Raw genomic sequence first — 17,279 nt, 5'->3', positions numbered from 1 at the left:
CCATCTGATCTCAGTGCTGGGGAAGGTCATGGAGCAGATCATCTCAAGTGCCATCACATGGCACTTACAGGAAAACCAGGTGATCAGGCCCAATCAACACGGGTTTATGAAAGGCAGGTCCTGCTTGATGAACCTGATCTCCTTCTATGACAAGGTGATACATTTAGTGAGTAGAAAGTCATTAGGTTTGTTTCCACAAAATATCTAAGAACTGGTTGTATTCTATTGCCACAATGATTTTAAAATACATTTTAATGTTAAAAGAGTGATAGAAATCAGACCCAAGATATTCCTATCTGTACACAAATTGCATGAAGGCAAAACTGCAGTTTTGGACCAATTTTTAGTGCACCTTGACCTCCAGTTACAATTGTAAGGCAGCTTTTTGTATTGATGATTTGGACTGAGAAGTGGGGAAGATAGCATGGGAAGAAATGAAACAAAATGTTTCTTGGCACAAAAATCTAAGCTATAGTATTGTATATACAACTCCATAACCTATAGTGTGCAATTATGAAAGTGCAACTATGCTTTCAGATGAAAAGATCGACCACAAAACCCCTTCCAAAAAACCAGAGGAAAGTATATTGCATATAGATGTTGTAAGATCAGTAAGTAGTGAAGCTTGCTTAAATAAGATCATAAACATTTTATTGATTAATCAACCACTGTGTTTACATTCCTTGCTGTTATATGGAACTACAGAGAATTATACCCTTGGCAAATTAAAAACACATGTTACCTGCATATTCTTAAAGAGCATATACTTCAGCCAGTAATAAATGCATTGAATAAGTCCTTTAAAACAGTAAAATATTTTCATGGAGTGTTATCATATCTAGCCATCTTCAGATTCACCCAGTCAAACCATCAGTGTCAAGTCTAACTACGCATTACCCAAATCAAACATGAGGCAGGCTGCAGCTTGTTTCTAATGATTTTTTTTGTTAATTGTGTTAACATTTGCTGAATTGAGATTTTGGGATCCGACCAATTGCCCACCGACACTAGCATGAAGATTTTCTCTTAACTTTGAAATGCTTTGGGTTAGACATTTTGGTAAATCCTCTGATTTAACCAGTGCACTAACGTCTCTAGGTTCATGGTTCTGCAACTGCAGTGGACCATGTGCCTATGAGCCAAATAAAGCATGATTTCTGTAATGCAGAAAGCCTTGCTTTCAGCATTTTCAGTGTTTTCCAGGAATGAGCATGAGCTAACTTGCCTGTCCTGTATCAGTCACAACAGCGACCATAAATGCTGAGGAAGACATGTTGGCAGACTAAGGCTGGACAGGCACCATCAGGCCTGGTTCTGACTTGACACGTAGCACATAGGGGCCTTTCTAAGTTCATATTGAAGTACAATAGCTCAAGATTTCTTCCTCACCTGAGTACAAGCCGTCTCAGATTAGACACTGTGGGTTTTGGATCAAGATGCTGCCTGCCTACAAGTGATACCATGTACACTGCATATAACCTCTCTTTAATGCTATTCCTCATCAGCGCATTTCAACGCTATCAATTTATGAAAGAGAAAAAAGATTAGTGTCACAAGATCTTCGCTGATATTGGCAAACAGCTTTGATTTAGATGCATTCTCCTTGTGTAGCAAGGCAGAAATAATAGAATATTCAAGAAACAGGAAGTTTAAAAAATTTTTAGAAATCTTCATCATACTGAAGACAGATTTCTGAAGACCAATGGAATGATGTTCTACTTCTACCTTCTGCTGAATTGAAATGAGGGTGGTGGTGGTATTGAGTGCTGTAGATTAAGACTGGGATGCATGCCCATTGATTTGTCAACAGCCAAAAAAAAATATAACATTTCTGTTTTACAGTTTTTGAGTCTTGTTAGCAGAATTTAAAATGAAAGGGTCAGAAAGGGTACAAAAACACCTGCAGATGCAGTGCTTACTTCTGATGATGTCAACGGGAAGCCTCCCAGTTCTGTCAGATTCAAAGTATGGCACACATTGCTCATTTGGTGAGCCAAACTATAGGTCAGTGAACTCCCATTTATTCCCCAAACATCCCCCAGTACATCCCCAAGCTGTGGTGTAGGAGCAGAAGCAGGGTCTGTGAAATTTTATACTCCTTTCCTTCCCAGATGCAAGAGAGAAAGGTATAATGTGGGAAATTTCTAGACTGTTAGCTTATGCACATTTTTTCAAAAGTAAATAAGCAGATTTCCAGCATTTGGAAGCTGTTGTGTTTATGAAGGCTTTATCTGTAAATTTCTTTGCAAAGTACTTGCCTTCATGTGTGTGTTTTAAATTGCCAAGGATCTCAGCAGTGTGGAATGGCTTAGAATATAATAATGATGCCACAATTATATTCTCAAAAGTGGGAAATAATGTTTTGCAAAAGTTTGCATGTCATATCTCATGAAAAATCTTTATTTGAGGTAATAGTGCATTCAAATCATGTTAGCTCAGATTAGTACAAGCCTTTTTTTCTGTGGTTTTGTCTCTCTGTAGGAGGAATACTTAGCCACTGATGATATGTTTGTGGACTACTTTAATGAATTTTTGAGTCTTCTGGTAAGTATCTTACAGAAATTATCTGCAAAATACTACAAACATTTTACTAAGATTAATAGTGAAATAATACAGCTTAGAACATTTTGCATTTTGCCACTGGGTAGTTAAAATGCTTTTACAGAATGTCTGTTTTTAGTGGTAGCAACTCTTACTGCTCAATGTTATTACCAGTGTCAGGAAAAATAATAATATCTGGATTTCTAGGGATAGATTTTCTCTTGCAAATATATATATTTAAATCACAGTGCACAGTGCAAAATAATATGAATAGGAAATGAGACACATAAATGCTAACTTAAAAAGTATAGGGAGTCCACTTTTATTCTAGTGTGACAATGTGAGGACATAACCAATGTTTGTCTTTTTACGTTCTTCTAGCAATTCACTCAGTTATCAATAAATACTTTAGCTCAGAAAACTACTCTGTTTCTCTTCCTGGCTGTAAAGGTCTCAAAGCTGGCAGTCCCCTCCTCTTTCTCTCCCATCTGCAGCTAGGATGATACAGCCTTACACTGTATTCTGTGTGCTGATCTGGTGGCAGTTAGACACCATATCTTGTGTCCTATATTTAACCATTTGTCCTGTATTTTGCTTCTTTTCCCCATGTAAGTACATGCCACATGTAGGATTGTTCTGCATCAATGTGGTGAACTTGCCCAACTTCATCTTAGGAGTCTTAGCCTTGCCTATCCCCATTCTCTCCATCCTCACTCCCAAACTCCCTTGCAAAGTGGCACAGAGCTTTCCACAGTGCCACTGGTTGCTCCCGTGGGGGTCCCAGATGACCTACAGCAGAGCAGCATTGTCCCCTCCTAAAGCAACGCAATTCAACAGGCTGCACTATGAGAACATGTACACATTTCTGCCACTTGCTTGGTAGGAACCACCACCTGCGTTAGGAAGGGGCAGAGTCTTTCTTGATGCTCCTTGGACCTAAGACTATGGTGCAGCCACTACTGGAATAAATTCAATTATGATTCAGGCTTACCAAACTAAACTAGACCTAGATGTGCTCTCTAACCCACGTCTTTGTTTGTGTGAAAATACACATAATGGGAGTTGCAGAACTAAGGATGGTAGAATGGGTTCCCCATGTCAATATTTTGTCTTAGAATCTGGCAGTATTAACTCTATATCAGAGTGTGGGGTTTATGCAAGGCAGCAATATTAACTTCTCATGGGAGCTCGGTCTTTATAAGTTTTCACTACACTGCAAGATTCCTAAGAATATTTTTTACAAATCTAAGGGAAACAGAGATGGAAGAAAATGTCTGGTGAGAGGGCTGTTTTTTTTCATCTTTTTCACCTCCCCCCACCTCCCTGCAGCTGCTTTAGAATACCTGCCTAAATCTAAGCCTAACTACATATTTTATAAACCCAGGCCTCCTCCCATGCACTAGGTTACTCTTAGTACAGGAATACCATCCTCTATGCCTTTGCTGCTTATTTGGAAACTATACTTCAAGTTTTCTCCAAATCACAGAGGATGGAGCAGGTAAGAAGTTCAGCCTGCTTCGTCTCTGCCTCCTTGGATATACACGGATTTCAGGACATCTATTAGAGGCCAAAACTGTCTTTGGCCTCAGAGGGCTCCTCAGCCCACAGTCCTGGAGCAGCTCAGCACACAGCAATTGTCCAGGCAATGCTGTCGGCTCTGGAAGCCCACAGAAAAGAGTTCACAGACACTCCTGAGTAAATGTTGTTTTGCGCTTGTAATCTTCATATGTTTCTAAGAAGACACGTGGTCTCTCTTCCATATATTTACATATCTTCATGAAAACAGATGCTGTACTACCTATTTTTTATCTGTAGCATTCTCATAACTGGTTTTATTTTCTCTTTCCTGAGGATTTACTCTCTTCAGGATTAGTTCTGTTAATGCCTTGAGTTCTGTGGTTTGAATACTTTGTATTCCCAATTTCCCTCTCCTTCTCAGAAGGCTTCTACTAAAACACCACATTGAAAATTTCCATTGCTTTATACTTGTTGTGCTTGTATGTTGTTGCCTGGGAACAGTATTAACCAGGTGTGCTAGTAGTTAGGCAACAAGTTAAACTGAAAATATTGTGTGACTTGATACAAGAAATCAGGGGTAGCACATGCTTGTTTTAAGAGACTGCCTGTGTTGATTTATAATGCACCACTTGTGTACAGAAAATTTTATCACTGGGGACTTGCTATAGCAACAACAGATTTTTATTTTTTTTTGCTTTGATTTACAGTATATCCTTTAAGTGATCCTGCTGCTATAAGAATATTCAATACGATCTGACATGAATATCTAGGTACTCCAAATATCCACACACAGTTTGTACAGAAAATACTTCTGAGAGGTAAAATAATATGAAAAACCTCACAAGGGCAGTTGTTGCCAGTACTACAGTGATTTCACAGTAGCAGAAACCAAGTACATGACATACAAATGAGTTACACCTTCCTTAGTAACTAATCTAAAATGAAAGATTTAAGAGAAACATTGGCCTGGTTATATTTCTATTTCTACCCAGTCAGGCATCCCTGGAATTTGAATCTTTGATCCTTGTATTTAAAACATCCAAGAATATGTTTAGCCAGGAATAAAAATTCAGAAGTCAGAAATCGCCATGTAGCTCAGTGCTGGAGGCCTCGGTAAGAAGGCGCAGTTACATCATCTTGTTTCTCCTGCATTCTACCAGCTGCTTGCTACTGGTTCTATCCCAAGTCCATGGTGTGGCCTCACCCCTTGATTTCCAGTTACCAGTGATCCTGATGAAGTCAAGCTCCTCCTCATTGCTACCTCAAGGAGTTGCACTGAAGACAGAAGAGCTAACTGCACCTCAGTTGAAGCATGGTCAGGAAATGACACTCTTGGTGACAAGTCCCTGGTTGAGGGTTTCCCTTGCAGCAGACAGCTACCAAGTGACCACTGACTTCATATTTGAAGATGCCTTCTTTTGAAAGTTGTTCTGACTATAAAATCTCTCTGCTGAGCAGTCTGGGACTCAGAATTTGATGCAGGTGATGATTCTGGAAACAATTAAAGCCCAAGTAATAAAGTCTGGGTGAATCAGTCTTTCTGAAAACAGAACGGTCCTGAAAATCTAGTGCTGTCAAGAGTAAAAATGGGCCTGATCTATGAGTAGCAACTGATGGAAAAGGCAGAAGGCAAAAAGCAATCCACCCTGCTGCAGAGGCCAGACCGTTGTCTGTTTTGAGGATGGTTGTGAATAATTCCATGCATCAACGCATCAGTTCAACACATCAATGCATGTTTTCTCTTGTTTTTTCCAAGTGTGTGGAGGAAGGCTGCAGGTGCCAATACAACCTCCCTTACAAAGGCTCTTACATAAGTAAGGCCCTACATGCATGATACCTTGAATCCTACCCAGGACTAAAACTTGCTTGATATCTTTGACATTCAAGGAAGCAAAAGAAACATTCCTGACTTCTTTCCTTACTGATATTGAGTTTACTCAAAGCCTTCTTCTCTGTTAATTAGACTGTAGTATGTGATTGTGACTTTGTGTCTTACTCATCAATAGAAGGGAAATTCTTGATGCATTAAAGTCAAAGGGAGATTGCTATAGACCATGTGCTGTGTGAATTTGCCAGGCCCTTCATAAAGCTACTCAAATTCTCTTCTGGTCTGGACTCTCACTGACATTTATTTATGATACACACATACCCGTCTTAAGAAGTTTTGGCAAAATTCCTGGATGAGGTCTCTATTCATTCCCACCCTTTCAGGGCCAAGCTGTGGTCATTCTGTTTCTCTTGGGATCAAACTACATTTTTTGGGGTGGGATGTGATGAACATATTTGCACATTTGTTAAGTGTATTTGAAGTTAAGTATATCTGAAAACTGTTAAGGCACTGAACAGTGAGATTTATATATCTGATATCCTGGCAACACGGTGATGGATGCTGTTTTGGTTTCTGTTTTGGGAGGACTGAGAGAAATTTGCCTTCTCTTCAGTTAACTGGATAACTTCAGGTTTCAGAATTATGTATTCTATTTATTTTTCAGCTTACACCATACTCAATGTACATTTGACAGCTAAGAAAATTCTTTGCTATCAAAAATGTAAGTGCAATTGTTTATTTATTTAATAGTATTACTGTAGCCCAGTCTGGAAACAGCTTTTTGTTGTTTACTCGGAGATTTTTTTCTGAAGCTGAGATTACTACACTGAGTTTCATCGGTCATACTAGGTTCAGGGAGGGAATTGCCTGTGAGTGAAACATTTTGCAAACTCTGTAGACTTCTTATTTGTTGGTATTCTCAAGTCCTTGTTGATCCTATTTATTGTTCTAAATTGATAATGTATGAATCCCAAGCTTCAAGACTCCTGCCGAACCTGATTTATTTTTTCTTAACATATTGAAATATAATTTGGCTCTGGAGTTTTCCCTCTCTATCTTCAAAGGATCAAAAATTGGCCCGAACTAGAGAGAGAATGATACACTTATTCTATGGTTAGTGTATTTTACTTGTCTGTAAAAAGCCAAAGTACTTGCCAAATGTGGGGTAAGAAAGACATTTCTTAGTATATTAGATTGGCATGGATAATTTTTTCCCCTTCCTTTATAGTGTAGGCTATCATCCACTCCTTAACATAAGCATCTTCACTGGAGATATTCCTTGTTATTGCAATGCCCTAGAATATTGGTGGTGCCATAAACCTCTCTCATTATTATTCTGTGAAACATTGTAGGATTTTACAGCATTTGGCTTCTACAGGAAAGGTTTTAAGTTTACCACAGGGTATTGAACAGCAGGGGGTTTTGTGGCTTGTAGTGTGTGGGAATGGTTAGATTGTGTGTTTGGCTCCGAAGTTCTTCACGTACTGATCCTCAACCCTGGACTTTGACTGGGAAAATGTTTCCTACAAGAAATCAGGCTAATTTTTTGTGTGTTCCCATTATCACTTTTATTTTTGTGGTAGGAATGAGTTAAGAAGGTCAGGATTTACCTTTTCATTTACTATGCTTATAAAACTATTTTGATTTATCACTTTGGTTTTCCCAAGTAAGCAAGCAAAACATGCTTCTCCAGAAAAGTTTTAAGTATTCAAAAATGCTTTTATATGATAGTTTAATGAGATGGTCTATCTGGTAGAATTTGGTATTTGTACAGAATCATAGCTCATTCAGACTGGAGGGACTTTGCGGAGGTCTGTAGTGTGGCTTCTGCTCAAAGTAGGGTCAGTGCTTTAGCATTGAGATCAGGTTGTCTGACACTTTCTTCAGTTGGTCTTGAAAAACTCCAACAACTGAATCCATAGTCTCTCTGGACGGCCTGTTCCAATGCTGATCATTCCACAATATCTTTTTTCTTTCATCCTGTTGACATCTCTGTTGTTTCAGTGTATGACCATAGTTTTTTGTCATCCTACTATGCACCTCCATGAACAGCCTGGCCCTACCTTTTTAGTAACCTTCTTGTAAGTACTCTAAGACTGCTGCTAAGTCTTCCCAGAGCTGTCTCTTCATGCTAAACATGCCCTGTTCCCTCAGCCTCTCCTCACAGGGCAAGTGGTCGAGCTGCTGACCATCTCAGTGTCTTTCTGCTGGGCTTACTAAAATATAGGAATGTTCCTCTTGTACTTGGTACCCAAACCTGGATGCAGTGTTCCAGATGTAGTCTTACTAGTGTCAAGTAGAGAGGATCTACTGGTTACTCTCTGATGGATATGAGAAGTATGCATGTATGATGTTCCTGAGGACAAGTAACTACACCTTGGTCCAAACCCCCAAACTCTGGATTAGAAAGACATTTTCCAGTCAAGTATGCAGTGTATGAAGTCTTAATCTTCTTATCCCATCAGTGTACATCCTTTTGTTCAATTCGTATATTTGTCTTATAAATGATTTGTAGTCAGACTCCCAAAATAGCAATGCACTTTACATTTTACAAATCATCACTAGCATCTATTTCACTACAGTTACTGTGTGTTTTCTGTTCAGTTAATTAGAATGTGTAGTGAAAAGCCTAGATCTAGAGTAAGTTACAAAGGATTAAGTAAAAGTAGATGTGTGTAATAAGCGAATGTTGTCTTTGCTTACTTTTCAACATGGAGCTAAAATAATCTGGTCATGTCTAATCACGTAGCTTGATATTATGATATTTGCACATGATTTGCTTTTTTTTAGCAAGTAAGAGCATTTCAAATCCTGAAAGACTGAAGCACCTTGTTTCTTAGTGTACTTCTGTTTCTTTTTTAAAAACATGAAGAAATAAATAAGGAAGAATACATTTGGACGTTATTAAGGCTGCAGAGCTAGTAATTTAAAAGCTGGTAGTAGCCCAAAATAGGTTTGAAAGTAAATGAAATGTACACATTGCAAACTGGGAGGAGGTCTGAATGAAATATGGAGAAATCTATTACATATAAAAGGCTCTTTAAAATGCAGTTCAGTACATCTGGAGAAAAAACACTAAAAACTGCCAGAGTACCCTGGAGAAAATTAAAGCCAAAAGAGGCACAAGGTGTCAGAGAACAAAAACCAAACCATGACTTCAGCTGGTTAGGTAACTAACCAGACTAATGCAATTCAATGCATGGCTCTGAGCAGTGACAGTCTGATGTCATAGGCACTAATCATACAATTAAAGCTCTCACAAGCTACGTGCTTTGCCAGGCTGAACCTCCACAGTGAGACATTGTGGGGTAAGTAGGGAATGTTGTGACCACATGTTGCAGCCACATGGTTCAATCCTGGGCATTGCTCTACAAGCCATTGATCAACAAGGGGGCTTCAAACAGAAGCAATAAAATAGCTAATACTTTGGGCATATATAGGTATGATGAAGAATACAATTGGTCTGTAATGCATTTCTATATAATATGTAGCACGTACTCAGCATATGTAATAAGCATATGAATTACGTCTATGTGTGTATACATGTGATATATGAAAAAGTTCAAGGAAATAAAAAACACAGTGCTTGAAAAAGTGAAATAATCTTACTACGTGCAGAGGAACAACAACTGTACAAACACCAGGTGGGATCCTGTCTGGCATGAAGCCAAAAAGAATTTTGGCACTGACTCTGGACATGGCCAGGATTTTCTACAGTTGTTAAGTACAATATGCCTTGTCTTCCAGCTCAGTGCAGAGATGCTTATATGCTCTGGTTGTATATAATCTCATATTCATAACTGTCTTGGGTATCCCTCATTACTTCTGTAAAATTCATCCTTGTTTTCCCTCTTCAAGTAAGAGAATTTGAAAGATAGTCTTTCAGGGAAATACCTAATGCCAGAGCTCGAAAGATGACTCTGTTTTAATGTGTATGCAAGCAGTGGTTTGGGGTTTTGTGGTATTTTTTCGAGTTGATGAAAGTTACAATTATACAGCTAAAGTGGAAGTTTGATCTACCTCCTGTGTTATATAGTATCTGACTGAGTGATATATAATAAAACCTAGTACAGGCCATAGGTTTGGGTGGGTGTTTGACCTACCAGTAACAATAGGGTGAAAATCATTTCCTATATATGGAAATCCTCAGATTCATCCTCCTAAAACGTATCTCACATTTAAAGGTCAGCTTCATTGCTAATCTTTACAAGATTTGATTGTGGTAGTGAATAGGAGAATAACACTGGAGATCTGATCCTGTAGGTAAGTAGTTCCTGGCAGAACATTTACTAAAGTCACATTAATTATATATTCTAGATATCTGTGTACCGATTCTATTACTTGCATGTGAAAAAGAATTGTCTGTTACCTAGAATGAATTAAATTTGTGACAGTTATGCATAGCTGAGACAAAAAGTAGGAATGCTTTGGAAAGCTATACAGCAAAGAGACTAAAGAACAAGGATACAGAAAAATTATTATTCCAGACTCTGAACACAAACTACAGAAGGCAAGAGAAAGAAGCCTCTTAATACCAGCTTGCATTCTGTAGGATTCTTCTACACTACGCAAAGTAACTTCCTTAAATGAAAGAATTCCCTTATTACAATGTTATAAACTTTCCAAACTTCTTTTGTAGACTTTTGCCCAGCCAATTAAGTTTAACTCTGACTTCGGAGTTTTTGAAGTAGTTAATGATGCTCCACAACGCCTGGAAAGCCAGCTGAAAAAAATTCTGCGTGATGAGAAACCTCCAAACCCCATTTATGATGTTGTAAGGAAAGCAAAGAATGTCAGGCAGCTATCCAAAATGTGCAGTGCTTCTCCAACCTTCAATATTGATCCAAATTACACCACTATGGTAAGCGTCTTATAGCTCCTGAGTTTATATTTAGATCTTACTGTAGAGATACTGGCAGTAGTTATTGTTGTGTTTGGCTTGGTAGCTTGGGAAAAATGTTAATTTATGTTGGGAAAACATAATGATGGGCCAAATTATGCCCTGCAATGCACATGTGTCTAGCAGACAAGTGAATGGAATTACAGATGTACATCCTGTAGCACAGAATTTTGAAGATTCTGTAGGGCAGGATTCAGTTGTGTGGTCTGAATACTTTTTAATATTAAAAGAAAAAATATTATGACAACAGTTACTTTACTAGTGATCCCTGGAATGTGCAAATTGACTGAAACTAATGCATCTCAGTCTTTCTTTATTAATTAATTTCCTTGTGTGGCTATGAGCTCATCTGTGGTCTGGCAACACATTAATCTCTTCCATTAATTCCCAAAAGATTTACATGGTTAGCATCAATTGAAATGGCCAGAGAAAATAATCTTTGGCAACAAGAAACCTGAAATAATGGAAAGATACCTTGGATGTTAGAAAAAAAATATTTTCAGATTTGTTCATACACTCTAAATTTTCATATTCTTACCTGCTTACTTTAAGACCTTTCTTCAGCATCAAATTAGGCACGTTAAAATCAGGAAGCATGGTATGTACTTGAAAGAATACAAGATGGTATAATTAGTTGTGGGAGATTACCTTTGAACAACGGCTCTGACGAAAAAAATACTTCACTGGAGTACTTGGTATATTCCTTTCTTGCTTACTTTGCATTGGTGTGACCGATGTGACTTCAGTTCATTTCGTTCAAGGCCAGTCTAAGGTCTTGCTACATTTTTAGAGGCGCTGCTCCGAATTATGTCATGGCTGGAAAGCTGAGAGTAAAGCAGGGAGTTGTAACAGACTGCTGCTTTGCCCAGTATAAACTTAATGATTTTCAGAAAGGAAAACAGTGTTGAGAGAGGTCGAAAGGCAACAATGTTTAACAAAATGATAGTAACGTAAGGTTGCAATTATCTGCATCTGAACTGGACAAATACTACAATAGCACAAGGCTCACAGACATCCCTACCATGTTAAATAATTATTTTTACAAATACTTTGCTTAAGAGCACAAAAGCAGACGAGCTTCTCAATTCTTATTTCCTCTCAGGATTCCACTGAGGAAATGTTGTGTGCTTCTATAAGGGTGGCTAACATTGCTCTCTGGGATAAGCTTACATCACCACAATGGTGGATGGCCTTTCTTGACAAATTCAAGGCTATTTCACTATTACTTACATCTTTTGTGTGATTTGGAGCAGCAGGGCTCCTGTATTAAGAAAACATTTCTTTCTCTGGGCCATTTTCCATAGATGGGAAGCTTTATGGCCTTTGAAGGACCAGTATGCTCAGTACACTTCCTTCTCCGTTTTGGATGAAAGAGTGATGTTTCTGCTTATTTTTGACTCCTCCTTTACTGGACAGATAACATAGATGCCTCAGCCAGTTCAGCTTGCCATCTCAAGCCTGAGCTGGAACAAAAAGCCTGCAAAACAGCATGCCAAAAATCATTACCACAACTACGCAAAGTGAAAGAAGTCATGGGATCATAGAATGGCCTAGGCTGGAAGGGACCTTAGAGATCATTTTTAATCCAGCCTCCCTGTCACCAGTCATCATACTACACTATGTCTGGACCAGAATAAGTCATCCCAGACCAACCGCATCAAGTAGTTCAGTTCAAATCAAGTAGGATTTAATCTTTTAGGCATTGGGTGATGCTGCCTTCTTTGCATTAAGAGCTTTCTTCACACTAGTTGAAGAGACAGATAGGTGCTTTGAATGCTATGTTGTTGCAAAAAATCACCTTGAGCGGCCATTACTGGCACATTACTAATGAAAATGAGCTATGAATGGGGAATCCTAGCAGGCCTTTCAGGCTATGGCCTGAATTTAAAAATACCTTACCTAGGAAATGCACCCAGTGGTATTTTTCTCTGTACTTTACTTCCTTCCCAGGTTGTTACAGATAAGCTGTTATCTGCATGTGCACATGCACACTTGCCAGTTATTGATATGGAGATAACTATCTTCTTATCACTAGTCAAAATCACCTTGGTGTAAAAGAAAAAAAATTTGCAGATTTGAGTAGAATTGATCACAACTATGGAAAGAACCTGGCTGGCATCCCACATACCTTGCTTTAGAGAAACCCCAGTTCAGCAAAGCACTTAATTATGTGTTTAACTTTAATCAAGGGAAGTTAAACACATGCTTAAACTTAAACACGTGCTAAAAGCTTTGCTGGATTGGGTCCCAGCAAGGCCTAAGGCTGACTGGGTAAGGAAGCTAACCACGGCAACAAAACCCATCAGATTAAATGTAGCATCTTTCTCTAGGGAAGTCTAAAGAGTAGAAATTCTTTCCTTCTGATAGTATACATAATAATTTTGTGTACCAGCCATGTACAGACGTGAACATGTTATGAATCACGCAGATAAAAAACCGGACTGTGAGTCAGTAAATGCATAAATATTAAATGTCAAAATAAAAGAGACGATCTTCTGTATTTCAAAAAACTTGTCAGTTACCAAAAAGAGGCATACACTGTGTGGTTGGGAGTAATTAGTCTCCATCTTCACAAATTACATTGTATGAGCCACTGCCAACATAAGCTTTCCATATTTTGAAATATTTTCTTCTCTCTAAATGAAACCACCCACTTTCTGAGTAATTCAGATTTTTTTAATCCCCTACAGATATGTATGAGGTAGAAATAACCCTTGTCCCTAATGGAATATTAGCTCATGGACAGAAAATTTAAAATGTAATCTACATAAACTGATTATTTGATATAGCAAGTAGCTTCCATCCTTGCCCAAACTCCACCTGTTTTTAGGGACAAGGGGAGTTACGGCATTCTTCCCGATCATCAGTCTCACCTTGATTAAAAGGAAAAACGCACTTCAGACAAATAAAATTGGTCATCCCTTAAGAGTGCAAAAAGTACACTCTTAAAAACAATATCAAAGAGCGTGTTGTGTGTCACTTCTAAGGGAAAGGGCTATCGATCGTTGTATGGATTGCCAGAGATCTTACTCTCTTATGGGACCCTAGCTCTAGTTTTTTGGTTAGCTGTGGGTACCTTGCCACTCACATCTCCCTTCCACACCCCAAAAGCACTGGTTGGAGGTACCTCCATTTCTGCTTTGAGAAGGCACAGAGGGTTAGACCCCCTGAGCAGAAATCTGTTACAGGCCGATTCCTACTGCACTTACATTTCCACTACAAGAGTTACTGAGTGCAATGCAGTTATGCAGTTCTTGAACACAAAAGCAGGAAAGGTAATAACTGATTGGATTTTTATTTGTTTGATTTTGTTTTTAATATCCGCAGTTCTTTTGTTTTGCAAGTATAATTTGATTTAAGGGTTTCCTGAGACAGTGCTGCTTCTGTAGAACGGGAATGGTGAGAATCAGTTGCATGGTGAACAAAACAAGAAAGTTAAAAATGCTGCAAATCTCTGCATTTCTTTTTCTAACAGTGTCTCGATCGAGAAAAAGCAATTCAGTGGATTAAGAAAGAAAGGCTTCCAGCATTTCTAGAAAGCGACTGTTACTTTGAATACAGGTATTCCAGTCTTAATCGTGTCTCTCCGCTCTAAATTTGTAGTTCTTTCTCTTCTGTCTAATTCACCTTGACTTAATGTGTTTTCTCCCACCTTTAGTCCAGTTTAGTTTTAAATTATAGTGACCTGGGTAAAGTGAGTGACTTTTTTCACCCATCATTCTGTAATTTTCCTTGAACACGAATTACATACATTATTATGAATAGGGTAGAGTAAGAGTAGGTTTTGCTGATTTCTGAGTCTTCCACAGCTATATCATGGTAGCATTGCATCTTTCTTTAATTAATATGTAAGCCCTAGAAGTGGAAGTTATGAACTCTGTTTGAAAAAGAAGCAAGTCCTTTTTATTTCAATTATTAGCTTTTTGTCTTTGAGCCACTGTCAGACTTCCTTTCAGAAAATCCTCCGTGGGATGTTGTAGCATAGTTGGACAATTTACTGCTGTACACTTGCTATATTTTTCCAGATGTCCTTTGAGCAGATGTTCAGGAGGTTTAGTGTGCTTTTTTGGAGGATCTGCCTCTACAACCCTTAAGGTTCTGTAGAGATACTTTTAATTGTAATGTGTTTCAGAGGTCCTCAAAAGAAAGGCAGCCCAGAAGTATGGCTCACAAAACACATTTGCTGATTGTAATGGCACACTAATTTCTGGGGTATAGACTTCTACATTAAAAATTTCAAAATATTTTTACCTTTCAATGTTTTGAAGATAGTACTTAAATTCAAAGGAAAAACTACTCAAAGAACAAGCAAACCGTGAAAGAGTGCTTCATTTTACCTTTAGGAGCAGCCTGCTTTACACATATCTGCATCTCATGAAATGCTACCTTTGATCTTCTAGCATCGCAAATTATTTCTTTCATCAAGCAGAATTACCAAAGAGAATTACACAAAACTAACTTTAAGCATGTACCTAATTTCCATTGACATCAGTGGCTTAAGTTTGCTTTCCTGAATCAGGATCAAGAGAACCTGAGATGTTAAAAGGGAAATGCACATTTAAAGATGAAAAAGATACCCCAACCCTAAAGTGAAATCCATTTGCCCTCAAATAGTGAGGACAAACAAAACTGGTTGTAGGCTCAGGCATAGGCTTCATCTTCCCTTCACATGCACCTTGATTAATTTTGTACTGCTTTCTAACTTAACTAAACTCTATCTCAGTTCTTGAGCCCAGAGCATCCTCATTATCCTCGTGCAGTTCTAAGATAGTCCTTCCTGAACATCGCAAGATTCACACTCACACAAACTAGTCCTGGAGTGCTGTTCAGTATCATGAAGTCCTCCATAGAGCAGCCAGCTGAACCTGATAGCACCAGCTGTCTTGTTATCATTTGACAGTTCAATTAGTATGATCACTGCTGTGGCATTGCTGCTGGAAGGCTGCTTGTATCAGGAACAGGAAAGGTAGTGTCTAGTGGTGATACAGGACTTCTGCAATCTGGGACAGTAATTCCATTTTAGTGGTCAAAATGTTCAGGGGCTTCTTGGCAGGGCTTGGGACTTCATAGATACGTGCAAGGTCATCCTGACAGAAATCAGTTTTACTAGTAAAGCTTGATAATGCAAAGCAGGCCACCATCTGTAAAGCTGCTCGTCTATGGAATGGCAGTTTTGGTGTTTACATATGTGACAGAAGAAGGGTGAAATAATGAAGCAGATCATGAAGTTCTCTGTAGCAGTTTCTTTTTAGATTTATCATGTTTTTATTGCCTATTCTGGAGAAAAAGCAATTGTTTCTCTGATAAAAAAGTTTAAATTAACAATTTTTTTTGTCACAACACTCGATTTCAGGCTAGCTAAATTGATGTCACAGGTAGAATGGAGCCAGACTGGCATTAACTTCATTATAGATAGTGACTACTATCCCTGGATAAGGAAGCAAGACCCAGGTCCTCCACCTCCTGAGGAGGATGACACTTCCGTTATTATGAAGAAGTTCTACATAACGCTTGGGCAGGTAAAATAAACATCAAGCTGGATTGAATACATTGGGTTAAATTATTGTAACTGGTGTCACAACCTAATTGGACAACTGATTCTCTGAATATCCCTTATTTTCAAAGCTCTTTGTACTATAGAAGGAGATTGATGGGTGGTAATACAATTTAAACAGAAGTTGTATTAAAAGTATGCTGAGCAATTGCCATACAGCTCTCTTAACTAGTAACAATCATTAGAGGAATCTACACAGACTGCATAAAATGACTACAGACAGTAAAATTTCTGCTCTCAGAAACACTGCAATAAATAGAGAAATTTGAATTATTGTATGACATTTCTTTTCCTAGGCTACAGTTTCTCAGACGAAGGATTGGTTTACGTTAGCAAAAATAAATGAATCCACAAAAACTAGAGATTCATTTATGCGTCCTGTAGCTTCTAGCCAAATTCAAGAAACTCAGTATTTGCCTGGGCAGCATGAAAAACATTATTCATTAAGTGAAGAAGATAGTCTTCCGGGTAAGTAAAAGGGGCTCAACCATTGTATTTATAACACAACTCAGACTAGGTGGAAAGAAAGGAATTCCAAGGAATTGCTACTAATTCCACTGAGTATCACATGGTACCTCAGGCTTCGGATAGAGATTTGTTTCTTTCCATAGCCACAACATTAAATGAAAATTTGAGCTAGTAGCAAAGTAATTTTGTGATAACACAAGCTTCTTTACTTACCTATTTCTGTCTCATAGATATCTGTAAGTTTCTACAGCTACTTTTTTTTTTTTTCCTTGCCCATTTGATATGTTTTGACATAGTTTCTTGTCTGGATTCTTTTGGTATTTGATAATTGAAACTGGGTATGATTTGTGTTGCAGCCAGCTTCTTAGGGTATTTATGCTGGGCATTTATAGGACTTCTGCCTACCAATTTTTACAAATCCTGTGGGACATAAACATTTGTGACACTGTTGTCTATCTATCAAATTTAAC

General features: G+C 38.3%; 1 protein-coding gene across 1 annotated transcript in view; it reads left to right on the top strand.

Annotated features, from left to right (window-relative positions):
• Nucleotides 1–527: 527 nt before the first annotated feature.
• The window catches only part of RGS22 (regulator of G-protein signaling 22), a gene marked incomplete at its 3' end in the record, with an annotated part of 60,842 nt that continues 44,090 nt past the window's right edge, over nucleotides 528–17,279 (top strand). The window contains exons 1-6 of the mRNA XM_009865308.1: nucleotides 528–611; nucleotides 2,482–2,544; nucleotides 10,527–10,748; nucleotides 14,263–14,348; nucleotides 16,141–16,306; nucleotides 16,638–16,813. Of these exons, the coding sequence (XP_009863610.1) occupies nucleotides 528–611; nucleotides 2,482–2,544; nucleotides 10,527–10,748; nucleotides 14,263–14,348; nucleotides 16,141–16,306; nucleotides 16,638–16,813 (797 nt within the window). The remainder of the gene's footprint in view (nucleotides 612–2,481; nucleotides 2,545–10,526; nucleotides 10,749–14,262; nucleotides 14,349–16,140; nucleotides 16,307–16,637; nucleotides 16,814–17,279) is intronic.

The sequence above is a fragment of the Apaloderma vittatum genome, unplaced genomic scaffold (genome assembly GCF_000703405.1).
Source record: "Apaloderma vittatum isolate BGI_N311 unplaced genomic scaffold, ASM70340v1 scaffold7832, whole genome shotgun sequence".
Taxonomy (NCBI): domain Eukaryota; kingdom Metazoa; phylum Chordata; class Aves; order Trogoniformes; family Trogonidae; genus Apaloderma; species Apaloderma vittatum.
Note: the sequence above shows the minus strand (reverse complement) of the source record. Positions and strands in the feature narration are given on the sequence as shown.